At 41.7% G+C, this 27114-nt stretch overlaps 1 protein-coding gene across 2 annotated transcripts in view; it reads right to left on the reverse strand.

Annotated features, from left to right (window-relative positions):
• ABL2 (ABL proto-oncogene 2, non-receptor tyrosine kinase) overlaps positions 1-27114 on the reverse strand; it is a 46583-nt gene that overhangs the window by 15107 nt on the left and 4362 nt on the right. Inside the window, exon 1 of one of the 2 annotated variants that reach the window (XM_027740666.2) lies at positions 3699-4222. The exons of the other annotated variant lie outside the window; for it this stretch is intronic. Within the exon in view, the coding sequence (XP_027596467.1) occupies positions 3699-3804 (106 nt within the window). The 5' untranslated portion in view covers positions 3805-4222. Of the gene's footprint in view, positions 1-3698; positions 4223-27114 lie in introns of those variants that run through there. 2 annotated transcript variants of the gene reach the window in all.

The following is a 27114-nucleotide window of genomic DNA, read 5'->3' on the forward strand; positions in this document are numbered from 1 at the left end:
GAGTCCATCTCCTGGCCCTGCACAGGACACCCCAGCAATCCCACCATGTGCCTGAGAGCCTTGTCCAAATGCTCCTTGAACTCTGTCAGGCTTGGGACCATGACCACTTCCCTGGGGAGCCTGTTCAGTGACCAACCACCCTCTGGGGGAATACATCAAGTTTATCAAATAGATTTAAATAGATCAAAACCCCAGTGTACAGCAGAGCAATGCTCCTACAGCATACTGTGCCCTAAGGGAAAGGGAACACCATGTCTGGACTCTTAAATCAGTGGTTTTCAATTCCACGTTGTGGACTCTTCATTCTATAGGTCCCTTCTAGGAGGGGCTGGAAAAGATGGTTAACCACCTATATACCAAGTAGCAAACTACATATATAAAATTTCTATTTATTATTTATTATATATACGTCTATTTATATACGCCTCAATTTGAAATTTTTTAAGCAGTCATATATATAAAAAATCAGTGCAAAATTAAAAGTGCTCTTTTAAATTACATGAAGCAGCGAAGGAAACCTTTCAATGACAAAATGTTACGGTTTATATCTTTATGGTTCCTATGGTGGGCGTAGACAAGCCTGGATCTGAAACCAGCATTACAGGTAAGGCTGAATTATGACACAAATTAGATGTATAAGTAACTGAGTCAATATGAACAGGAATGATGGTGACTTGTAACCTATTACAGGGCCGTGTAAATAAGAGGTGGAAAACTGCCAGGGACAGACAGAAGGTAGTACAGGTGATGGTGGGTGTTTAGCAGCAGCCTTTCTGAATACCCAGGCAATCCTCCTTTGCTGTTTCAAAGGACAAGTGATGAAAACTTGTTAGTACAAGGAAGCAGGGGGAGGAATCAGCTATGTTTGTAAACAAAAGAAAAAAAAGTCCGTACAGTTTTTGTGATGACTAAAACCAGTCTAAATGCACAGGGTTTTAGAAGGAATTGTAGTAAGAAGCAAAGCTGCCTGAACACCTTTGTGTGAGGACCCCAACTGGCTTTCCAATCCACAGAGAAGCTTTTCAGGAACATGAAGCAGAATGAACTTCAATATTAAGATGAGAAAGAGCGATGTTGGGATTTCATACACATGGGCTGCTCAAGGGAGCAAAAAACATGAAGGTGTAAAGGTATATATTTTTTCTCTGATGGCACAACTGATTTAAGTAACTGTCCCAATACCTATTTCTGAATTCTCTTGTTGAACTTATGAAATCTCTTCACAGTGTACATTTCACTTAAATGCATTAAACATAAAAAGTTCCCTTTAAAAAAAATACCTGAGGCTTTCTTTGCCTTACAGTCATTGCTCTGGCCCGTTTCTGAGGGGCTGAGAAGTCAGACCACTGCGAGAGAACATGTGCTGTGGTCACCTACCCCCTTCCCAGGCCCCCGAGATTTACACTCGTGAGCAAAAGCTGGTCTATAAGGCACTTGAAAAGAGAACAAAGAGCTCAAATCCAATACAGGACGGGAAAATTGGGAAGTCAGTGAGACACAAAACAGGAAGAGGCCTGTGCCAAGTAACAGGCAAAGGAACATGCCAAATCTGTGTCACAGGACAGAGCTCAAGCCTGGAAAATGAGGATAAGGGGGGTTTCCAGCCTCTAATGCAATTTTAACTGTATTGTAGGTACATGAGAAAGTAAGTGGTTGAAGTTTGTTCTGTTTTCATTTTAAACATGTAGCTAAGTGGCTTTTGACTGCATTTCTGGTAATTATTCAGTTCTGTTGCTTGCATAACCTGTTCATTCTGCCCTTACTTAATAACACACCTCCCAAGCCTTGCCAAAATAGCCTCTATCAAGGTTCTCCTGGCATGAACAAAAGGGACTAGAGATTAAGACACCAAAATGTCAGTTCCTTGACTGCATTGCCTGCAGATGCAATATTTACATACACTTCTTATTCCTAACTATCAACTGCAATTAGTTTTACAGTATATTAACCCATCAGACTGGGTGCTGTCATAGAAAATAAGAAATCCCAATGCTCACCCCCTACATTACAGCATAGCTGCCAACATCCCACTGTATTTTTTTAGGGCTGGGTGTGTGCATATGTATGTCCAGTTGTTAAGCTCCAGGAAAGAACACCAGTTCCTAAACCCAGCTCTCTTTATGGAGTAAAAATACATATTTAATTAAATAATACATTCTTTATTCTCCTACAGTGCTTGTGTTAGTGTTTCAGTGCCTTAAGCAAAGTCAAATGTGTTGTATGAGAACTCTGACTTAGGCATCTCTGCTAAGGAGCAAACACAAAAGTAGGCAGTTTCCAAAAAATACCCAACCTTTCAGCTCTGAAATACCTTGTTGTGTTTCAATTATGTATCTGCCAACATGTGCAAGGCTTTAAACAAAAATATAAGCATTTATTCTAAACCAAAGCACCCCTTAAGTTTCTTTCTCCAGCCAGAAACACTCACTCAGTGAGCACCCTGCTCCCCAGACAGCACGAAGTGTTTATCCATGGATCCATGGAAAGCCTGAAGCAGCCCAGTGCCAGCTCAGCTCCAGGGGTGCTGCAGGCAGCCCCTGCCCACGCTGAGCCCACTGCAGCCAAGGCAAAGCCAGCAGAAATTCCACCTGCTCTGCCCACACGGAAACACGGCTGGGGCTGGGCTGGATTGGCTGGGGGGGAGTCAAAGCAGACGTGGGACTACCATCACTTCCTCGGGAATGCCTGGGAGGCTGGCACAAGTTCTTAACACCCACCTGCTGTACAGAAAAAGCCAGCAGAAGTTAATGTTTGATGAGGAGCTTCAATCACTTAGCTACAGTGCTCACCCAAAAATCACTTTACCTAAAAATCAAACGCTTTTAAGAGTTCGTGTCTCACTAACTTCCTTCACTTTCATGTTAGAGTGACCTGGATGCTTAAATAACTGTAAAGGTTACCCAACACCTACTAAAGGGGATTTTACCAGGATATAAAAGTACCTCTTGCAAGCTATTATTCCATAATAACCACGCTGCTCTGTACAGTGTGGGATCTACACCATCCAGTACATAAGGCTGTGGAAGGTCAGTAGAACGTGATCATTGTACAGATGTCATTAAGGAAACTGAGATAACCAAAGCACATCACAAATTATGCCCCCCCAGCTGAGCAGTCTGCAAGCTCTGTCTGCACCTGAAGGGAGGAAATGAGCTGGGAAGTTCTGTTTTATCTCAGCTCCTTTTCAAGACTGACCATACATCGTGTACTATCATTTCCTATACAATGGAAAACTTACATCATCACTTAGTGTGCAAGTAAAACACGGTCACGCAAGGAGGTTACGCTTCATCCCTCTCCTTCCTTTCCTTTATTCCCACAATACAATTTGCCTCTCTCCAGATATGAATGCTTTTCCTATTCAGCCAACATGTAAGGGGTGTTTTGTCCCCCACCCCTGCTGCCAACACTTCAATTACCAATCTCTTTAATCCTACAGTAGGCGAATATGTTAAATTTTAAATTTTAGAGTCACATTAAGTGCTGAAGTGGCCTCTATTTCTGAAATACAGTGTAACTGCTTGTAGAAAAGAAGCATTTCAATAATCCTAAAATCCCAGTAAAAGCTGGCAACCTCAGACCTGCCTGTGGCTGGTCTTGTACTACAAGACAAAGATAGACTTGAAAGGACCCACACTTGAAGGAACTTTCCCACACAGGAAAGGGACAGGAGAGGATTACACCCCTGAGCATCCTACCTGAGAAGCTCCTGGCAGGCTCGGAGGCTCCCTCACCGAGGCAGCAGAGCAGCCTCCCCTCTTTGCCATAGCTGCTGGACTGGAAGAGGACTGTCCCCACGCTCATGATGTGCTTCCCAGCAGACAAGGAGGCTGTTTGGCACGACAAATCCTGGGCTGCCACTGCCAGCACAAAGGCCTCCACGAGCTGCTTGCAAGGCTGGGGCCAGTGGGAAAGGAAGTGCTCCCAGGAGGGCGAAGGAGAGACTGGGAAAATCGAGCTGTGGGTTAACGTGGTTATTAGCTGGGATGAGGGTGGAGCTTTCCAGAGAATGCTGAGCAAACAGAGGATGTGGGGACTGGGCTGCAAGTTGAAACGATTTTGAGATGAGCTACGGAGACAGAGTTTTGTTCCACTAAGAGTTAGGCAACAAAGTGTTTGGGAAGAAAGCAAACAGTTTCCTTGGAGAAATTCCTTTGCACAAATTACAACACGGATCACCCGTTACGGGGACCGCCCAGATTGATTCATTTTTCCACTCCACATAGCATTCCTGGAGCACTGCTTACGTGAATCAACAGGAGAGGATGTTAGTGAAAACACACATCTCAGAGAGGTACCAGCACTGAACACGTGAATGCTCTTGGATGTGTCAGGATTTTGGAAAGACATAGAAAGCAAGGCCCATACAGTGCACCCAGTCTGAGCTGCGTATTTGCTCATTAGTAACATTAGTAACATTAGGACAGCTCTCCAAAAGGGCCCCATCAAATTACCTCTCAAAAACCCAAGATTTGTTAGATGAATTCTTTAAAAGCCCTAGCTTTCCAGCAGAGTTGGTTTGTAGCAGCACAGACTCCTCCAAACAGGTGGACATGGGAGGGTTAACGAACACTCCCCATGGCAGTCTCTCACCTGGGAGGGTGGTGGGCCTGCAGAGGGGTATAAAAGGGGGCAGGGAAAAGGAAGTCAGGGGTTTGGTCTCTGCAGGGGGAGAGGAGCTGTTGCAGCCCACCAAGGCAAGAAAGCAGCACTTCTGTAATCCATGAACTCCGTTCTGTGAGAAGGGTAGCTGTACCACGTGATGAGGACACAAATCAGGCTAAAGGTAGGCAACCTGGCTTCTTCCAATTATTTGTGTTTTCTTAGGCTGTGGATGTGGAAAAACAGTATATGGAACTGTGGATATGCTGTGATGATGAGGAGCTGCTTTCCCCATATGGCTTGTGACAAGAGCTATTTCCGCTGCAACCAGCACCTAATGTGTGTGGAAAAATTAACTAGACATTTAGAAATACCTTAGGAAGAACAGTATGCAGGTGTCCTAAATTTCTGTGAAGTGGGTGACCTCTCTTCTTTCTCTTCTAAAACCAAAGCTCAGTGAATCCTGCAGCATGACTACCCAGTAGGCAGAGGTTGAGATGCCTTTATTTGAAAGCTCCCGGGCTTTTCTCTCTTTCCCTCTTCGTTTTGCTTATTGCAGTTTACTGTTTTCTGCCCTCTTATTTGGTCCAAGTACTCTGAATGACACTGCTACTTGCACTAAGCTTAGTGTATGTGTTAATACACAAAGAACAATCAGAATTTGTAGAGAAAGACAGCACAGCCTTAGAAACACGTGGATAAGTTTTGTGACAAACACACTTTCATCTGAAAAGGTACCAGGAAAGGGTATGCATGGATTTGTGGCTAGATGAATAGCTGTAAATAACCTTAGCTAAAATATCACATTTACTTCTTAGTTAAAATACAACAGATGAGTAATTTGTATTTGGAACAATTAAGGATTAGCAGAAAGTTAGGCTGGATTAATGTAACTTGCAAATATCCCTACCTGTCCTATCAATTTTAGCCTCTGTCAGAGGAGTCTGTAGCCAAAGCCTAATGGTTGGCTGGTGTGTTAACAAGCTCCTGATGGGAACCATGTAGTTGCCAGCACTGGCATAATGGGTGAGAAACATTAAGTTTCCTGCAACAGGGTAATTCTGTGCCTGCACCCTTCTGAAGGTGTTCCCCACTGGAAAAGACAGTGCACAGCAGTCCATAAGATCCTGTCAAATGCACCCAGGCAGAAGAAAATCAAGCATCTTTCTGGCTTCTAGATGAGCATTATTTCTTTTACAACTGATTTTCCTAGATAGCTATTTTATGCTGCAGGCCATCACTCTGACATCTGCATCCACCACATCTGCATCCTGTTCCTATTCCCTTCACAGTAAGTGCACAATATAAAATCTTAGTTCTAGTACACTCAACTTCCTCAGTGGAAGAATCCACCTTTCAGGCACAGCAGCTCTTCCCAGCTCCTTACACTGTTCCCTGTGGTGCCCTTCAAAGCTGTTTCCTGAGAGTGGCTACCCTTCCTGTACGACTTAAGTCATCCCTTTAGAACCACTTTTCTAGTTCTTCCAGCAGTAGGAAAAAGTTGAATAAAAGGAAACCTTGCTGACTATGCTACTTTGAAATGCATAGTTCAGGAAGCTACTAAGAAACTTGCTATACTTTGAATTTCAGAACCAACTGTCAGTGTCTCTTAATCAAAGAATAGAATGTGCAAATCAAAATATAGCTCTGAAAAGGATTTGGTGTTGTTGGCCACAGGGCAAAGTGACTGGTTTGTCAATGGAAGGGAGAGAGACAAAGGAAGGATTATAGGGTAAATACTGGCCCTTGCAAACAGTCTCAATCTGATATATTAGTGTTTTACATCAAAACACCACAGGGTGTCTATGTCTGTGTATATACACACACAGTGATCTTCTGCCTCCTCCCATGCCCCTTTATCCAATAGGGACACCTGAACACAAGGCCACCCAGAGTCTCACATATGCCATTTATTTCACCTTATTTTCACCACCGAGTCTTTAAACTAAATTCCAATATAAATATCCATGATGCTACTTTATAGATAGACTCATTTTATGAGCTTGCTTTTAAGGCTAGCAAAGAACAGGCCTTGGTCAACTCAGGGCAGGGAAAGCAGACCATCAGGTACATAACAACTACTGGTATAATTGGTATTTTCCATTTCACATTCAAAACGTACATCATGTTGCATCACTGCACTTTCAGATCTTTAACTGGCTTGTTAGTGGGAGGACTTCTGCCTTAATGAATATGAGGAAACAAAACTGATAACACAGCAGCGAGTGGGTTTCCTATTTTGCTGACACGATTGGAACAGTATCAAGTTCTACAGCAGCCTTGTTTCTGAAGCCAAGTCTCAGCGCTTCCTACTAACCAAAAATACCCAAGACAAACTACATTCTGAAAAGCAAACCAGTGCTGAACAGGCCAAGTTTCTGCTGTCTAATAATGTGGTAGCATGGAAGCAGCATGAACTTCCTTTACCCTGTAACAGACTTCACCCTTTACCCAAAAGGACCACCTGGTCTTTCTGCTGACATCTCTGTGGCCATGAAAAACACCAGTTTAAAGGGGTCAGACAGCTCACATATGGCTTTGGTAAAATGCAGGCACTAACTAAATGCCATTCCTAGGTGTTCCTCTCCGGCAGCAACGAGACTCTTAATAAGGTGGTTGGCTGGAGCAAAGCACAGATCCATAGTTAGTCCTTGGGCCTCCCACGGAGTGGGGCAAGGCTTAAGTGTTGTAAACAACCCACTGAGTAAAGCCAAGAAATACAACTCCGAGCCAGGAACTTGGGATGGGCAAGGAATGGGTTTCTATTTATGGTACCAGTCTGGGAGAGACAGAAAGGGAGGAGACTTCAGAGTCAGTGACAAAATTGCATCATGAACAGCTCATATGATATAAAAGGAAATATTTCAAGCCAAGCTGGTAGCACTGTCTTGCCTCAATTATCAAAATATATCTGACATAGAAAAGGTTTATAAAAGTGGCCTTTGGTATCAGAATGAGAAATATATGGAAGAACCTAAAAGTTCTCCATACACCTCACCTGTTAGGTACAGATTTATTTTGCAACTTCATAAAGTGCTGATACAATGGTTAAAGCGGTGGGTCTTTACCTAGAAGATGTATTTTTTGGCTAGCTTGACATAAAAATCCAAGGGAAAACAAGGTTTGGGGGGTTGATGTTACTGAATTTTAGTCAGTAGAAGGAGAGACAAATTGATCTCAATTGATTTAGTTACACCAGTGTATGAAGAATTCAAGATGTTTTCTGTCTAGTGAACTTCACAAGCTGTTAGTTATGTTGAGATTTCAAATAATTAAGAAACTAATGTTGATAGAAAGAACCCTGTCTTCTGTTTTTCTGGTACCAGTTATCCCCTCCCTTTGGTATTAATATTATCAAACAGAGGTGTCCCTCAGCCCATTTCTTTGCTCAGATGTCAGTGACACAACCATTTCTCCTGTTATCAACCCAGTGCAGCACTTCCCTATTTCTTCCTCTACTAATTTCTGGTAAAGAAGTAGCTTTTTGGTGCAGAATCCATATGAAATAAATCAAGCTTAAGCTCCAAAGTCTTCACTAGAAAATCTTCATTCATTCCTTGAATGCAAGATGCGTAAATCTCTTTATAGATCAATGTATAGGCTGTGAGTGAACCATCTACTGAAGCACTTGGTAGCTTTTCTGTTTTAAGAGAGAATATCCAAGTAGATGAAGTATTGATTGTGTTCAGTACAACACTGTTAACTCAATTGTCTGGCTCTCATTACCTTTAAGATTTTCTGTCCTCACAGAACTCTGTCAGGAAGGCAATTCTGGGGTAAATGCAGCCAGCAAAATGATGCAGGGGTTTAGATGCATTTAAAAAAAAACACTTTAGGGTGAGGAACTCATGTGAGCACAAGAAAGCTGAACCTAACAGTTGTTAAAAGGTACAACAGACATACCTTGTAGCAGATATTAGGAATAGTCAGAAGCACCAGAATCCACCCACAGTACCAGTCTGACTCCTTTAAACATGCCTCCTTGGGTGAGGAACCAAAACCCAACAGCACCAGAGATAATAAAAAAAAACACTTTCTCAAGGAAAGATATTTTAATGTAATTAAAATTAAGTACCAAAATCTACAACTGTAACCTCTGCAAAATCCTAAATATTGCATCAAAAAGCTTATTCCCTTAATTACTAAGGATTTTCTCAGCTCCTATAAAAGCATGCCAGCTTTACAACTGGGAGGATCTAGAAACAAGCAGAGACACCAGCAGCTGTTGATGCTCTGGATCACATACCTCTTTCCATTGAGTACTGAAGTTCCAGTCTCTTCCTCTGAATCCTGCCTACAGTGGACAGCAACTACTCCCCCAGTGATGGCTTTAGGGAAAGGAGTGCAATGAAGGAACACACGGATTTCAGAGGTGACTGGGAAACTGTAGCTCAAAAGTCTGTTTGACATTCTTTCTGTGTCGTGGCAAGTTCCAGTAAACCTCTCCAGTGTGAAGGGTGAGGAGGATTAGGTCACCCAGTCCTTCTCCAGGAAAGGTGGGATGGCCAAACATGACAACTTAGAGCAAGTCATTGAGCACTTTTTTTAAATCAGTACTTTGGGAGAGAAGTTGCTTAATGTGGATTACACTTCACTCCAACAGAATTCCTGAGGAGTTGTTACTACTGGCCACATCAAAGCCAAGATATTATCTACTTCTAAGGAAATCAAATAAGTAGCTATTTACTCCCAGTGTTAACACAAACATTTGAAGTAAGAGCTCTTCCACAAAAAGACTCCTTGAAAACATGGCTCAGCCAATCCCTGAGGCAGCAAGAAATATCCACACTCATGAAGTTGAGCTGGCAAGAGGTTTATTTTGCAGATGTAACGCACCAACCGACCAGACTTTTGAGCTATCGTGACATAAATGTCCAAGCTGCTTTCCCAGTGACATAACTACTTCTTATTGGAAGTCTTACAGTATATTAGGTATTCTCCTTAGACTCAGCACCTGGAACAATGACCACATTAAACTGTTTCTCAGCTGCCTTTCTGAAATTTATTTTTAGCCTTTCCACTTAAAGGGAAAACTTTGAAGGACAGGACAGAGATTAACTCATCGACTTGCCATCTCAGGAGAGAAAGATAATGTCAATCTAACAGCCCAAATCTGAGCTGATGTCATATCTTGAGGCCCAAATTAAGTATTTTGCAAGTGCCCTGGGCAGGCAGCACTGCTTACCTTTTGGAGGATATTCGGAGGGCAGAGCTCCCCAGGTGAGCTGATACAGCTTCAGTTTCCAGTACATGAGTTTAATTTTTTAATGGAATCCCAAAAAGCTTGTTAGCACAGATGCAGTTTCTCAGTTCCATCCACCCACACCGAATATGCAGCAACTGCCAAGGCTACACAGTACTTCTGTTTGAAAAAAATTCTCCAGCTAAAAATAAATCACCAAATTGTCAACCTCATTTGTCAGCAACCAGTATGCTGTTCAAACCATCGTCCACAGCCATTTTCTTCTCTTGAACAAAGAAGGGGGGTCCTTTTTAAAATATTTACTTCATTTGACTAAAATACCCTTGTGATCTTGCCTCCTTTGAAATATATTTGTCTTAGAAAATAAACCAGCGTTTCCTCTCCTCCAAAAAAAGCCGAGCTTTAGCGTGAATACTTGCCCAAAAATTGCATGCTGTGCTGTTAACTTCAGAACCAGGAAAACTCCTGATGTGGATGCTTGGCAGGAGAGCCCCAGAGTCTGGCTGAGGGAGGTTCAGTTGTCTTGCTCCTTCTCAGCCCTATGGGCTGATTCCCTTTGTGGGGGCAGCACATGAAGTCAGAGAAACAAATCCATGGCACTAAACTTAGCTCCTGGCTGCTGGGCCACTTCCCGTTGGGAAACCCAGACACTTGTCATTGGCTCCACGGGCCAGACAAGGGGCTCCATTCACCAGCCCGTTCCCAACAGCTGCTGGATAACCAGGGAAACACGAGCCCCGGCCTCGGCACAGGGAGAATTCCGAGCCCAGCGCCGACAGCTTTGCAGTTTCAGGCTGTGTCACTGCATTTGCTTTTCCAAATCTAACAGCAGTGCTCAGCCCTCGTGTGTCTGAATTCAGTATTAAGACAGGAATGTACTCACTGAAATAATGCCTTTGGAAAACCCTTCCTGGGTTGTGGCAGAATTACTATAGCTCTTAGGGGTATTGTATGCGTAGTTATTTCTCTTCCTTAAAAGTAATCAAAGCTACAAAAAAGTCACTGTTTGACTTGCTGGTGTAGAAATAAAATCAGTCTTATTAAAAAGAAAGATAAATGTAAATGAATAGACAAAGATTATGAATAAGTTAAGTGGAGCTGGACTGAGAATATTTATCAAATTTAGTAGGTTTGTGATGGATATTATTCAGTATATTTGGTATTTTTAGAACAGAATAATAAAAGAAAAACACTCCTCCTAAAAAAAGTTACTTGAAGGGAGGTAAGGCTAGCCAATATATTAAACTTGAAGAAATTTTAAGCAGCTGAGATACAAAGAGAGAAACACACATTTTATCTGTCTACTACTAAAGATGCTTTACATCTGCTGTAAAGTCAGGCATTGGGATTATCTTTTAGGAAGTAAAGTACTTCTTGATTGTTACTATCCAAATTATGGAACATTTAAAGGAAGTATGACAGGACAACCAAGTCCTGCCCCTTGGATTTAGCAGAACACTTCAGAATGTCAAATGTCAGCCAGCTGACTGACAACTGGGATTCCTCAGGCACACAGCCACCACCGTGCTGGGTCACACACGGCCCAGCATCCTCTCACCCCTGCCTGGGGAAAGGGTAATGATGTTATTCCAGAACACCTCCCAAGCCTCCAACATGTTGCAGCTCCAGGTCTCTCTGAGCCAGAGCTGGTGGTGTTGTAGTTAAACTTCCTAAGAGGCTCCTTCCCCTCTCTTGCCCAGTTGCTGTGTGAAGCACTGCAAACCGAACTCGCCCCATAAACAATCTCCTGCTGCCGTGTTACCAGTAACTCAACTGCACGGTGTGGAACAAAGAACAGGCTCTGACCTGCTCTGAACAGGACACATGGTTTCATTTGATGATCCTCAGTCTTTACAGGGCAAATCCTGAATGCTCACTACCTGCTGGTGCCATTCCTGCAATTTGTGATTTTTATAAGCCTTTATCTTATTCTGCCTCAGCCTCCTCTCCTCCAGGCTGAAGGGTTTCTCTTAGGCAGTCTGATGTCGTTGCCTTTGGGCACCTTTAAACATCCCTCCTTTGAGTCTCTTTAGCTCTACCACCCACCCCTCCAGAAAACCAGATCAGAATGACATGCAGGACACAAACCATAGCTTTGTACAGTAGCACAACTACATATTTTTCTATTCCTAATGCTCTGCTTTTTGGACTATGGTTCTAAATGTTGTCATGATTACCACAGCTCAAAGATTGATTTCTATTTCACACTGGGAAGCTCAGAACCTCACATACAAAGCCAGAACCATTTTCCTCTGTGTCCCACCTTCTACATGTTCATACTGAATCCTGGACCACTTCTCCAACCTGCAATCTCCTGCAAGTCTGTCTTTAATTACTTATTAGCAAGTTTACCATTTGCCATTTGCATTCTTCCTCTTCACATCATTTGTCATAGCCTGATAGCAGCTTTTAATTAAGAAACAGGTGAATTGAAGGAAGGTTAGAAAGCTGAGTAAAAGACTTTATTCCTATTTGAGAGTTGCTTCATTTCTAGCACCTATTCACTAAGCAAAACCACTGATATCTTCCAACAAGTTATATCTACAACCTGTGCTCAGTACAGAGCATGGTGTGGTTAAATCAGCAGACACTGCTACCCTAAGGTGAGGAGCACTTAAAAAAGACAAAAATGACTTTGCAAAGGAAACTGCTGAACTAGAAGACTGGTTAAAGAAAGTATAATTGGCTCTAGGGAGAAATAAGCCAGGAGATGGGAAACTTGACTGTGCCTGGATGCTAACAGAGCAAAAACATCCCACAGACGATGTTGTTTCTGCTAATTTGTTTTCAGAGCAGTAAAAGAAAAGCAAACAAAGTACAACAGTGTGGAAAGGAGTGACTTAATTTCCCAGAAACATTAGGCCACATCTTTTGACTAGGTTAATGATGGCCATCTCAAAAAGCAGAAATTGCGTGGAAAATGCTTAGAATAACCTCAAATTAGGCTAGCAAGAAGATCAGGCTACAAGGATAGAATCTGATCTATAGATAAATAAATATCATAAAGGAGGTAGTTGCAATTTCAGATTTATCTAATAATTTGTCAAAAGACAAATCCCCACAAGAGCTGAGATCTGTTGCCAATTTACAGTGCTAACCTTAAAATTAATGGTTTGTTTTTCTATAACACTGCCAACATCCCCTCCTTGTGCTGGGGAAATATGAAAGAGGAAAATAGTTGTATGGATTTATCTAGGATAATAATGGGCTGTGAGGCAACCCTAACTAAATTAAATCCCATTTTATAGAATTGGCACCACAATACCTGTTATTCACCCGGAATGAGAAGAGGCAGACAGTGTATATTGTAAGAGTAAGGCAGGCTTTTCAGGCCTGGATTATGCACAGTAACTTACCCACATGGGAAGATCAGCAATGAGAGGGGAAGGGAGCAATGCTGCCTTAGCCCCCTCAAAATGCAAATACTCAAAAATCAAAACACAGACAAGTGTTCTTTTGGAGTACTCAGTAAGGAGGTTCAAGAGAGTATACTCCCCTGATTTTAGCAGATCTATTCCTCTTTTGTTCTGGTTTTCATCTGTTGCTTGGAGGTTTATGAATAGAAATGCAAAATGACAAGGAAGGTATCTGCCACCAGCTAAAAAGATCCAACAACTAGAAAAACCAAAGAACATTATCTCATTTTTGTCACTTCCTTGCCACACAATTCCTTGACTGATTTTTTTTTTTTTTATTTTTTTTTTCTTTTCCTGTTCAGAGGGTGAAACAACAACTCGATGTTGACACACTCAGGGAATAGGACCCACTGGCAGTTATTTAAAGAGCCTTCCTCCCACTTAATACCAGCATAGCTGTCTGAGACGTCTCCCCCGCTGCCAGGGCGGTGCTGGTACGACAGGGATGCTCAGAGGATTGGTCAGGGCATTGTCAGCTGCTTTTAACTGCAGCGACTCAGCCTCTGGAACTGCTCCTGCCTTGGGGTGCCACCTCCCCCAGTGCTTAATTTAGCCTATTTACTATATATATATATTCTGAGGGAGGAAGGAAGAGGGAAAGGGCTGGAAATTCCCAGTGGGAGGTGTAACACTGCGGCTCACTCAGCGGTTCGTTTCCTCTGGCTCTGGAAAGCACGGGTTAGTTCCTAAATTGCATCCAGGTACAACATCAGTTTTTGTGGATTACTGTGGAGAGTAAGATAGATGCTTTTCCAAGGAGTAGAGCACATTGCCAACTAGGAGGATGCACCAATATTACCTTGCCTTTTGTGGCACTGATAAAAGATTTTACACCTGCAGCAGACAAGTAGAAATGCACAGAAACTGCCAGTCAAGTTGACAGGAGTTATCAGTGATACAGGGCATGTGTGGATAAGAAAAATATCTCTTAAAGACATAAATCAGAGAAATCAAGCCATTCATACAGCTCATCATAGTACTTGCAGCCCACAGGAGGAGTAGTATCCGTACTCTGCTATCACCATCAAGGAATGGGGAAATTAATGAAGTGAAAGATGACTTAACCTAAACTGGGAAATAAGATCTCTGACAAAAGAGTATTACTGCCTTTAGTTTCATGGCAAGATTTTTGCCAGTTGAGCCATACAGCTGCCTTAAAGGAGGTATGTAAAACTGCTTAATTTAGGAGTGTTGTTCTAGGAAATGTAAATTTTGAACTGAAATTGAGGCTGAAGTCTGACTGTGCCAACTTACTTCCAGCATCCCCACATCTTCTGGTTTGCAAGGCCAAGAAAGGTCCCTTTATCTTGTTCAATTAAGATATCTTTTTTTTTTTTTCTAATTCAACAGAGTTCCACCTCATTCCTTCTTCCTCCCACTCCACACAAAAACATTCCCAGTTGTTGCTGGCCTATATAGGCTGTCAGGACAGCTGACTGCTTGGATTACACAGGGCATATTGTATCCTTTCAGGAGCCAGCCACACCAAGTGCTTCCTTTGGGACCAGGGCTCACTACTGGGCTGTACCAGCACACCAGGTGCTGTCTTGAAGTTGGAAATCCCAAAACAAAAGGCAGTCCTGCATGTGCCCCTTTTAAAACATTTTCTCTTGAGCCTTTTAGAGTACAAACCTACTGCAAATCAGCCACCTGAGCCACCAAAATCATGGTGAACTTGTCCTCAGTTCTGACTTTGCCTCTAACAGCAGAGGAAAAGGATTCTGCCTTCTCTCTTTCGTATTTCCAGGTACTGGAAACTAAAGCTGCTCCCAAGCTTTTGGTAGCTTGGCAGAAGATCTTACAGTTGCATTTTTACTGTTTACAGTAGTTACCTATGGCAATCCTGTATTCTAAAGACATTTAAATATCCATAGCTCTCCTCAACACAGTAGTTAGAAAGCTGAACATTCACCATCCCGTGCAGATTCTGTTTCCAGCCAAGGGCTTCTCCATCTCATCTTTATGGACACCTCTTATATGGCACTACTGCAAGACAGTCACTCCCAGCTTCCAGAGATGCCACTAAACCCTGCCTTTTAGGGCACTTCTCTTTTGGAATTCCATCCTGCTGTGACATGTTACTTAACTTGCAAATTTCTTAGGAAGAAGTACCCTTGAGGCAAACTACAACCTCAGCCCAAGAGTTATTTTTTGGCAAGGCATGGAGCATCCAGAGGCAGATCCCATTAACTTCAGACTGCAAGCTGCTGTGCCTTTCAGCTTAGAAGGACTTAACAGAATCATAGACTAATTAATATTTGAAAGTTATTTGAAGGGTCTTTAGAATTAATGACATGTTTCCTGCTCATCTACATCATTGCCACAAACAGTCTTCCTGCTGCTTTCAAGCTACTTTAAGCACTTAAAAGTCAATATAACTGAGCTGCATCAGCTGTTTAGAAGTAACAACCTCCTGGGTTGGTTATGGAACTGAGCAGGTGCCAAAACTGTCAAAAACAGTGAGAGAAGTGAGGCAAGGAAATATGAACCTATTATTGCTTTGAGATCCGAGTCTCTTAAAATCTAAAATAAACCACAAAAACAAGCATAACAGTGTTAATTTTTTATAAAGCCTGCATGGTCAGCCCCTGAAAAACTGAACCAAGAGTTGAAATTTAGAAAACTGGAAGCGCACACACACACCCAGCACACCTAAGCTCCTCCAGCAAGGATGCTGAAGCTCCTGCATGATGCATCAGCAGAGACTGTAGGGCCAACACCCCTTAAGGTCGTGCTTTCATCATGAACTGTGCCCCAAAAAAGGGAAAACCACTGAACAGCACACAAGTCAGTGACTGATGTACAAAAAATGAGAGCCTGGAGAACATCCAGCAGAGACCTGCATGGAGCAAGGTTTTTCATTTTCACTGAAAAAAAAAATGACTAAATGAAACAGGCAGGGTCACACCTCAGATTCTGACGCCAGAGACTGAGTAATGGCAAACACCAAATTGTCATGATCAAATGCAGCAAGTGAAGTGAGCCCTCAGAAGGTCTGACTAATCTGAGATGGCATGTCCTCTTCTTAGTAATGTCAAACGTGACTGTTCAGGAACACATGAGTATTTGAATTAGGTCTTATTAAAAAACAGTGGAAGATTACCAGGGTAAGAACTCCATTCCTAATTACTAGAGAAATTAGGCAAGCAGATTATCTGACAGAACTAAACTCTTTTGGCAGAAATATTGGTGTCATAAAGCATTTGGTTATCCAACTTTTAGTTCCCACCTAGCAGTGCAGAGCTGCTGTTCTGGGCACTGGGTTACCATCAGCTCTTCACTGCAGGTGTGACCATGTCTAACATGGTACAAAGCCACCAAGGCCAAGAACTCAGTGAGCACTGAAGTATAATATATGTTAAAAAAACACCCTTAAACCAGATAAGTCCAGTGTGGTGGGAACAAGCTCCTTTTCTGACCAGTTTTCATCCATTCAGCCTTATCATATTTTCATTCAGATGAGCAGGATACAAGTAGGTTCTATCCTGTATAAGTTTAGTTCAAGAACAAGTATTTCCTAAATCAGCTCATAACAGCTGTCCATCACAGAAAAAAAAATAATGCAAGTCTTCTTACTTTGAAAATTCCTGGTGAGTCTTTTGGAAATTTTGTATTTTTGAATATTTTTTAATATTGTAGGCAGATTATTTGTAAGAGACTTCACACTACTGGTACTGTTACTGTTGGCCCCATTAAGGGAAAATTACATTATACACAATAGGCAGATGTTGCAGCAGCAGAAGTGGAACTAAATGACTCACTCAAATAAATTACATGGAATCTAATGATTTTACTTCTAAAAGGCAGGGCAGGGCTTCCTACACAGTGACAGATAAAACAGAATAATGGGAAAACCGACAATCTCGGCTTTGTTCTTAATACATGAAGGTGGCTGCTGTAATCTAAGACAAATACATAAAATACAGGTTGTTCCTTTAAACTGGCAAAGCAAATATTCAGGTCTGGGTGTGGAGGTCTCACAGCAGCTTTGGTGGGCCCTTTGCCAATGTTATGAGAGCAGTATATCATGTGAGGGTGGTACCCTACTCTCAGGGAAAAAATACAACTGGAAAAATCAGCGTGTGCAAAAAAAGGTGCAACTTGGGCAGGGGAAAAGGGGAAGGAGAACTGAGAACGTGCTGGTAGAGCATAGAGAAACAAAGGTCTATATAAGCATTATTTATGTTTAGAGGGTTCAGGCTCAGACCATCAGAACTCCACCTCTATAAAGACATTAGCATTACCTTGACAACCTGAATAGGGGTGTGTGGCCCTTACAACCATCCTTAGAGATTTATGAAAAGAAACACTTTGAACAACTCCTAACTTTATGAGTTAAGACTCATAAACTGAACCTTGTGCAGCTGTTGAGATTCTTCTCCTGTTTTTGTCTGGATCTGGGGTAGGGATGGTTGTGGAGAGCACAGGCCCTGGCAGACACACACACACACTAACAGTGCAGCTGTCTCCCAGGCACACTCCTCCAAGGACCCGGCATTACTCCCTGGAGACTGGGCCTGAGGTGTGCAGGACTATTTGGTCACATTTAAAATTCTGTGAGTGCTACCATACAAAGCTGAGAGGGGACACACGTCACCTGTGTGTCTGTGTGCCTGTTCCTTTAGTCACAAAGACAGTCAGGAAACAGCAGCATGAGCATCTCATCCCCAACGGTGAGGTTTTTCTAAATTCAGATAATTGTTTTCCAGATTTGTGACAAGATGCAGTGATGTTTTTTCCAATGAGGATATGTATTCTAGTAAGACTTATTTCCAAACCCTCTAGCAGGTAACCATCTCTCCTGCTTAGGTGTCTGCAACTAAATGGTAAGATCCACAACTTTTGCTGGAACATTTTATTAGTAATTTAAGGACAGAAACACAAGACAATGTGTTAAAACTCAAGATTCTGCCGAGGCTGTACCTGTTTTGTGGTGACTACCCTCCCTACTGCCAACCATGCTGTACCCAGCAGGAAATGCCTATTCTCAGACACATTAATTCACAGCCCACACAACATTCTCAGTCAGGGCATGCTAATATTATGACTTGATACTACATGGGATATTTTTGTAGCACTTGATATATTGAGTGGCTCACAGTTTTGATATTTTATCCTCTTGACAGTCCTACAGAGTAGTAGGGTAAAATTTGTACTATGCAGAAGACCTAGAGCGAAGAAAAAGTCATTTGCAAAGTATCAGACTGGAAGCTGTGGCAGAGCAGGGCTCAAACTGGTGTTGATTAGCCATCCTTCCTCAAGTGCAATACTGAGAGCTTTCATTACAAAACCCTTGCAGTGTCTAACTAATAAATAACACTCTCAATCAAAGACATATAAGACTGAAAATAGCTACTGTCTCGACAAAACTCCTACTCCTCCTCACACTGATGAAGCAGGATTAAAATAAACAGCTTTAAGTTCAAGCATCAAAAAAGGGAAGAAAACCTGTCACAGGGCAAAGCATAATAGAAAGCCTCTAAAGTTAACTTGAAAAGGAGAGCATGGGCCCATGGAAAGGGTGCTGCATCCACAGCTCTGCTGCATAAACCATCTTGTGTGCTCACGCCTCACTTATCTGTAGGATAAAAGTCTTTCTCTTATAAACTTACTATTCTGCCAGTGGGGAAAAAATTAGACTAAATAGCAAACTACTACAGTAAAGAGCTTTCTTAGCTGCAGGGATTTTTACTCATGCCAATATCTTTATATGTATTTAAACAAAGATGGTACCTTCATAGGGAGAAATCATTTCCTCCAGTTTTTGCATGTCTGTATTCCTGGTTCTACAGCTGACATCCTTTGTCAGCAAAGCCATAGAATTTGGGAACAAACTGCTTCCCTTAGAGCAGACAGAAAGACACTTGCATCATCACCTGTCTCACTTTCAGGATAGATATGGCTCCAAACAAAGACACCAGTGGCTGAGTAAGAATGCTAAGTGCTTGTAGGAAAGGAAATTGTCCTTCCAAGTTAGTCACCAGCACCAACTCCTGGACATTCAATTCCATTTCCCTTTAAGCCTCAGACACCCTTGTTTCACACACTATTCACCAGGGATTGACACTTGTTCTCAACACATGGGACCGTTTATCTAATTTCTAAAGTCCCTGGAGGGGTAACCTTCACTTTTGGTACCAGGGCAGTTTATTGCATACACCCACATCTGCTTCTCTAGTAACAAACCAAAATGCTGTATCTGCAATAGCTTTTATGGTTTCCAAAATTACAAGCCAACTTCTCTGCAGGCTCAGGGGGTAACTGTGATGAAGAGTGTCTTAATCTTTCTGTAAGAGGAAACAATAGAGGGGTGTATGTAACAAAGCCAGGTGCCAAGGCCTGAAATGCATGTAAGATTTCAACCTTGTATCAAGTTAGGAAAGTTTGGGCTAGAAGAAAAGGGCAACTACAGCACACCAGAAGTCATGCCTTTGCTTCTGCATGATGTTTGTGCAGGCAGGAAGTCTGCCTTGGTTGTATTTTAAACAGGTTTTTGTATCTCTTTCTAGCAGTCTGGTTTAGGACTGATTAACGTGTTTATGGCCTTTCACTGACTCCTATTAAAGGAAATGATAAGTGTTTTCCAGCAAAACACAAGTGCGTCCCATTTGAGTGTAACTACCTCACAGCTGAGCAGTCAAGGACTAACCACAGCAGGGTCAGCTGATCCTAGTTTTTTGCTAATTACATGCCCTTAACACCAGCTTTGGGATCTCTTTGCAGAGATCCTGTCTCCCAGCCAACAACCCAAGTGCATGAATGCTTACTGCAATTCACTGTGTTTGTATTGCTCTACTGCTAAACACACAAAGACATTATTCTAAAGTTCTCTCTCCGTTGTTAATTCACTGTAGCTTCAGTCTCTTTACGGGTGTTTGAGAGATAACATCCAACAAAGCACAGTGCTTTGAGCTTCTATTTCAAGTCCAACAATTAACACAAACAGCAACCATCCCTCGGACCTATTACCGTGCCAGGAGTGTTTCGAAATACAGGCTAGAGCCACATCAAACACACTTCTCTAACAGCTTACAGGATGAGGCAAGAGTGCACTCTGAATATTTAATTATTTCATTTAGCCCGCAGACAGCTTTCCTGTGTTTGTTTATGCCGAAGTTAAGCCTAAACAGCTCCATAAACCAAGCGAGTGTTATTGCCATTTTACAGACCAGAAGTGCACAGAAGCAATGAGAAGTGAGTCTTAATTCGAGGGCTCAGATTACCTAGTAAAAGTATCAGATTTAATGTCTTTTCAAGCACAAAAGGCTGTCTGCACACTTGCACATAAACAAGTTGGGAAACTTCTCTTGCTGGCAGACAACTTTATCTCGGATAAAGCCCAACAGAAACAAAACAACTAAAAAGGAAGCAGTCCAACTCTTAAAGGCAAAAGCAAAATAAACATGTATTCTGATACATCCTAATACAGCCACATCTGCCTTTTGCTGTGTGGATCCTGCCTGCCTTCACGAACCAACACCTACTTAAAACACTGTAACACGGTGATGTTAAATAGCACACCCCACTTTTCCTAGCAGAAAAACTTTTTAGCAATGGATAAATTAAGGCACCGGAGCACCCTCTCGTGGCAGGCTGGAAATTGCTGGAAATCAGCTGCAATTGACCCTTTTACCTTCTTAGTTGAAAATTTTAAAACAGTTTCGAACAAAGCCCGGGCTCCCCAGCTCTGCCCAGCACGGGGCCACTCACCTGCTGCCCGCTGAGCACGCGGTGTCCCAGAGCCTGCTTCCCTGCTCCCAGAGAACAAGGTGAGCTTTGTGCAGAGAGGGGAAGGCTGTCTAAGAGGCTCCTCGCAGTGAACTGCTGTTTTGTCCAGGAACAAACCCCCCTGGCATCCCTCACGTGTCTCGGCCCCGGTGTAGCTGTTACTGCTGCTGCAGTAACCAGTACCCAGCCCTGGGGATATCAGTGCCCCGGGGGGGACAGGACAGGACCAGCACAGCTCACCTGAGACTAAAGAGCCCGTAATTGCATTGCCTTGAGGCATTCCAGCTTCCACAGCGAGTACAGCACCAGGGCTGAGCCCCCCACCTGTGGCAGAGCAGGTCCTGAGAGCACAGCTGAGCATTATTGTAGAGCCAAGGCTGCACCCAGCAGCAGTTCCAGGCTTTGCCACCACCAACTAAAATGAGACTAAAGCATTTTATGTAGCAGAAATGGCACACGGAAAAAGCCACTGCACCTCTGCTATCACTGTGCAAGCTTGTGTGCGGGCGGGAAGACACGTACCAAGTGTCATTCAAATTTAGCTTAACCATTTAACAACAAAACAGAGGAAGTTAGACAGATTTATACACACCAAAATAAGAATTAGAATTTCTGCACAAGGCCTCAGACAACCTCAGACTTGACAGACTTAAACCCTATGGCCTCTTTCAACTTCTCAAAGACCATTGGTACTTTGGACTAGATGCAGGAATCACAATCAATCACTGATGTAGAAGGCAGTGACCTCTTTAAACATTTTACCCCTGAAGAAATTTAAAAATATTTACTTTTGGTAACCTAAAAATGAAAAAATTTTCTGACAAAACAGATATAACAAGGATTAAACCTGCTAGACTTCTGTCTCACAGGACAGCTAAGGCAGGCCTCCCAAATCATCATTTGAGCACCTACTGACTTTGCACATCAATCCCAAGGCATCTAATACACCTCTGGAATAAAAAAATTATGTAAAGTGGGTTAGTTGTTCTTCTGTAGTTTATATCAGACTCAAATTTATTAGATTAGTTAAAAAAAATAGATCCCAGTTTCTTCTAACATGAAAAATCAGCTCATAGCTGTGTTGCAACTTTTCATATCCACAGGGTTTTTTTAAGATCCTGAATTAAAAAAAAAAAAAAGCTAAATATAACTCAAAACACTAGCACTGCAAGACATTATATACTGTTTTCCTATTTATGCTAAGGATCTTCTGTAGATAAAGCCTTTTTAATCTCAAAGTACCTCTGATTTCTCTGTTTACTCTTGGGATTAAAAAAAAAACCCACAACCAACGCAAATGAAAATTATGTAAAACCAACAAATACAATCCCAAATAACAAGTACACAATTGATGACTAGTGAAAAAGTATTGTGTTGTGCTTCACTGAGTAATTAGGCCAGAGCACAGGTTTCACATCGGTATTGATTACACAAGCTCTGTTCATCCCTCCCCAAGCTGTTCCCATCTCCCTGCCTCAAAAAGAGATGACAAAACCCCACTCAGGAGAAATCACAGGAATCCTCTGGGGCTTGCAGAGAGCTGGCTCTCACTGTTTATACACCTTACTGCCACAAATTATAAAGACCATTGCAGCTTATCAATGCCAATCCAAGTCAGTGAAAAAGCAGGTTTGAAAACACACCAGAATTGAGTGAGATCACTCAAAGAAACCATTTTCAGAGCATCTGTTCAAGGTCTCACCTATACCCCAGTCTTTATGCTTTGATCAAGTTGCCACTGTAAGAGAACTTTTGAAACACAGGCTCAATATAAGACTTGACTTATTAATAACAATCTTCCAAACAGCACACGTAGGACACTCAGTGATTTACAGTTCAAGCTTTAAGAATTTACTATTTTAACTTAAGCACTTTAAATCTGAGCCCGGGAGCTGCCAACTATTAGACTGAGTATTTTTATTTGCCAGTTTATAGATGAAAAAACTTAATTTACAAGAGAAAAGGAACCACAAATTGGCTCTCAGTAAAAGGATACTATTTATCTTTCAGTTCTACTGAAGGGAGTGGTGGACATAGAAAAAGTATTAATACTCAAACCTGTCTTCTAAGGAAAAACTACATTAAGCACAAGGAATGAGTAAGTCCATGTTTATGCAAAACAGCTCAGGTCAATATAACCTTGAGTTCTGCTGTTCTCAGTGACTAAATGGAGGAAGGAAGCTATGTCACTATTTCAAAACATCTTCAAGGTTATTCAGATTTCTTAGAAGAGCCCATTTCCTTCTTCCTAGATGACATAACTTGTATCAGTTTTTAAAAGTTTGCATAAACAGACTTTATTTTGTTGCTAAACAGTCACTATAGTTTCATTAATTGGCCAGTTTTGACATATTCGGTTGCTGGATGGGAAACAACACTTTAAAACTATTTCCTATAAAACTCCTTCAAGGCTAATTTAAATAATTTTTTCCAGCTTTCTTCTATTACTGAGTAAATTTCAGGAATACTAGTGTAGCTGTATCTTCTCTCTACTTCTGCTCTTGGCTTTCCTGAGCAGCAGCAGCACAAAATTGATATTCTCATCAGTCGTGCAGCCTCCCACGGGTTTCTGAATAGCAGCAGTAAAACTGAACAGTCTTGTTAACTCCCTGACACTGCTGGTTAGCAAAACCAACTCTGAGCAGCAAAGGCTTGGACATAATCTTGAGAAACTGAGCTGACCCTGTAAGCTAAGGAAGGCCTCATCATATTGATTTACACTCCAGCTTGGGTTTGAAGGGTTATCTTCACAATCCAGGGGCTACGAAATTAGAAGGTACAAATATTTTGGGGCTTTGTCTAGAAGACAGACCTGTGCTCTGTAAACACCTTTTAGACCCCTGATATTTAGGGTTAATGTAGGAGGTAATACTAATCTACTTGGATACGACAATATTTGAACAAGCTTCTACCCTGGGCCATGTTGGAGCGTGCACAGATGGGGAAATGTTTCTCCACTTTGCAATTCCTGTCCGTTTTGGTGTGTTTGTGAGGCCCACTGCTCTCTGCAGCCAACTTTTCCACAAATTTATGAGTCTAACTGAACAGAGAATCTGAAAACCAGGAATACTTCGTGATCGATGCCAAATGCTCCAATATGTATAATATTAATATCATTTAGCAAATACTCACATGATTTCTTTCAACCACAAGCAAGCCTGACACCTGTTTCAAAATTAGCCATGGTGACGTTAGCTGAGATGATGACAAATAGGAACAGCCAAGACATACTTGATGCTTTGTTGTTGGGATTATCGTGGGAGAAAGGAAGGAGAAATAGATTGGGAGGTGCACAGGGTCACAGATCCAGAATGTTCTTATCCTCCTGAACTCTAATTTGATTCCTAATTTGACCCAAAAGCAGCAGGAGATGCTTCCTATGTCTTTGCCATATATACTTCTAATAAGAAGAAACTACTACAGTTTCACTTTGGTATTAAATAATAACAAAACCAAAATCCAATCCAGCAGCATTATCAAATTAAAGGATGAGGGATGCAGAACTGTCCTACAGAAAAATGAGTGCTCCTTTTCCTACATTATTGTAGTCCCAATTGTCACATCACCATTGTCACAGAAAACTTCCAAATTAACATAATCAAAGCTCTAAGTTTATTAATAGGTTTTTTTAATAGAAATATCAGAATAATGTTAGGATCCTAAAGACAATGTTTGGGTGGGAAGGACAGGAGAAGAGGAAAGGAATTTCTTGAAAAAGTTCAGTCTTAAAAGAAGTACGTTTAACTGGCCTTTAAAGAGCACTAGAAGATTGAAATAAAACCAATTTGATTTTTAGTGAAGTCTTTGTCCCCCTCTCAAAAAAAGGCAGTTATTTTTGGGCTGCTTTTCAGAATGCCTGTGCTGATTTAGCTGATACTGAAAGCCACCTATTAAAAAGTTAATTTATACCCAGCTGCAGACAAGCAATTGCTCTGGGAGATGCACATGTCTTTATGGAGAGCCCACAAAGCACATGCAACTTCCTAAGCAGATATGGGTAATATAACTAAGCTTTGTTGTTGTGGTTTACAGTGTTACCAACAGGAAGCCTCAATGGTTTTGTAAGTGTCACTTATTCTGGGGAGAATAATCTCTATGGGTAATACCAAGATCAGCCTTTAAAATAAAGTATTTCATAACCACAAAACCAGAGAAATGTGAGGGATGATGCAGTAATGGTGAGAGAACTTTACACATGACTTCAGACCCAGCAAGTCAACGGTGTTACTCCACTCAGTGCAAGCTTTTGTTCCTCTCCTGCTGTGCTGAAGGTGCTGCTGGGGGTCCAAACAACTAGGAGAAATATTTATTTGTCAGTAAATACTTTTCTGATTGCTGTTAAGGAGAGAACTCTAAGCCTACACTGCAGATTCACCTGCAAAGCCAGTCCAGGGGCCATTTGCAGTGCAAGCTTTGCATCACTCGTAATTACATGCTGGTGAAAGCACTCCTAATGGTTTGGCAAGCAGGGATTTGGGATATCAGACTCTGAAACAGTTAGAATGGAGGTGAGGCTTTGGTCTGTAGTCATCCATCCTTGGCTTTCTGAAATACAACCAGATGAAAATAAGCTCAGCACGTCACTAGACAAAACCCGACTGTATTACTTGTAATAACTTCCACACACATCCCTACTGGAGTAAGTGCAAACTGCTGTCTCTTGGCTTATATTAGCTGGATTTTGACACAGTTTCTTATGAGTGTGAATTAGTCAGCTGTCAGCAGTATTTACATGATAGTTTACGGATAGTAAGTATATTGGAAACATTAAGCTATGACAACTAAGAAAAACAGGCTACAATAAATCACAGTAGCAATTGTCAAGCTTTAGCCATAAAACAAAAATGTAGGGTTTGACTTTGGTGAGGACTGGCCTGCTTTAAGATACACACATGACATATGCTGAAGAGGGTCACAGAACAGGTCACTTCTCCTGAACACAGGAGAAAACACGATTTCAAGCTTGCTGTCCTAGAATCTGTAATTAGTAGCAGCCATGAAATATGGCTGAAGCCACCCGTGCTAGAGCACCTCCAGAAGATAGTCCAACTGCTTCCCAACTCTAATCGTGTGAGCTGCTAGGTTAAAAAAAGATAATTTAAGCCACTTGTAACAATTTGCTTATGTGTCCAAGAGCTTACACGTTCACTTCCCACCGATTTGTTCGCTTGGCCATGTCCTTATTTCCAAAAAAAATCCCACAATTTTTTTTTTGCAAAACATTGCTCTTGCAAGCAATAGCAAGTTTGTGAAATATTGCTAGAACAACTTGTACTACACCATCTGCTACATGGGGAGAACTGAGAAGCTGGAGATCTGTCTGGGCTTTGAAATTTGATTTTTAAGTTGGTTCTGACTTAAACATTTTGAAGTAACTTCATTTCAGTCTTACCTTCTTTAGACTGTGTTCCCTGTCTACGTGCAAAGTACATAGGGAATAAATACATAGCAGGAATTAGATCAGTAGTTTGTACTATATTGTCCCTTCCGTTGAGTTGGTAGAGTCCTCTCATTTGCAAAATACAGTAAGTGAAAATCTCAGCTTAACACAAGGTATAAAAATCAATATTGAATGCAACTGAATCTGCAGGAATAATTTAGATATCATGGAGAATGATGCAACAGAGACCACGTCTATAATTTCATGTTCTGCAAGAGATGTTCCTCTAGACGCTCAGCTGAACTATCCTTTATTCCCCATATAATTAGTTAAAAGTTATTTATACATTATGGTCCCACTAGATTTCTGATTTACAGTACAAAAAGTCAGGCACTGAATACAGTGATTATATTCCATCTGCACAGGGCATTTACTGACAGGAAAGTCTGCGGGCAAGTAGTTCTGGCCTGAGCTTGCTGCATTTCACTGGGATGAAAAATAAAGAACATTTTAGGCAGCCCACAAAGTGCAGTTGTTAAACTGACCCTATTTTCTCTCCTTCTTTCCATTTTCCTGCATCCAGCCCTTCAGTTTCACTGAATTTCAAAGGGACAGTGTTATTTATGCTTCTTCCTATTTTAGAATGTTTTTATCATGTGGCATAGCACTCCGACTGCCTTAGGGGAGCTTTAATGATAATTTTATTTTTAAAAGTATAGGCTTATCTTGCCTGACCTTGATGCACATAGTAAAAGGTTGCTAAACTCCTCCTCTAGAAAACAAAA

This window comes from Pipra filicauda, unplaced genomic scaffold (genome assembly GCF_003945595.2).
Source record: "Pipra filicauda isolate LSUMZ 115617 unplaced genomic scaffold, ASM394559v2 scaffold114_size2234877_pilon, whole genome shotgun sequence".
In the NCBI taxonomy this organism is placed as follows: Eukaryota; Metazoa; Chordata; class Aves; order Passeriformes; family Pipridae; genus Pipra; species Pipra filicauda.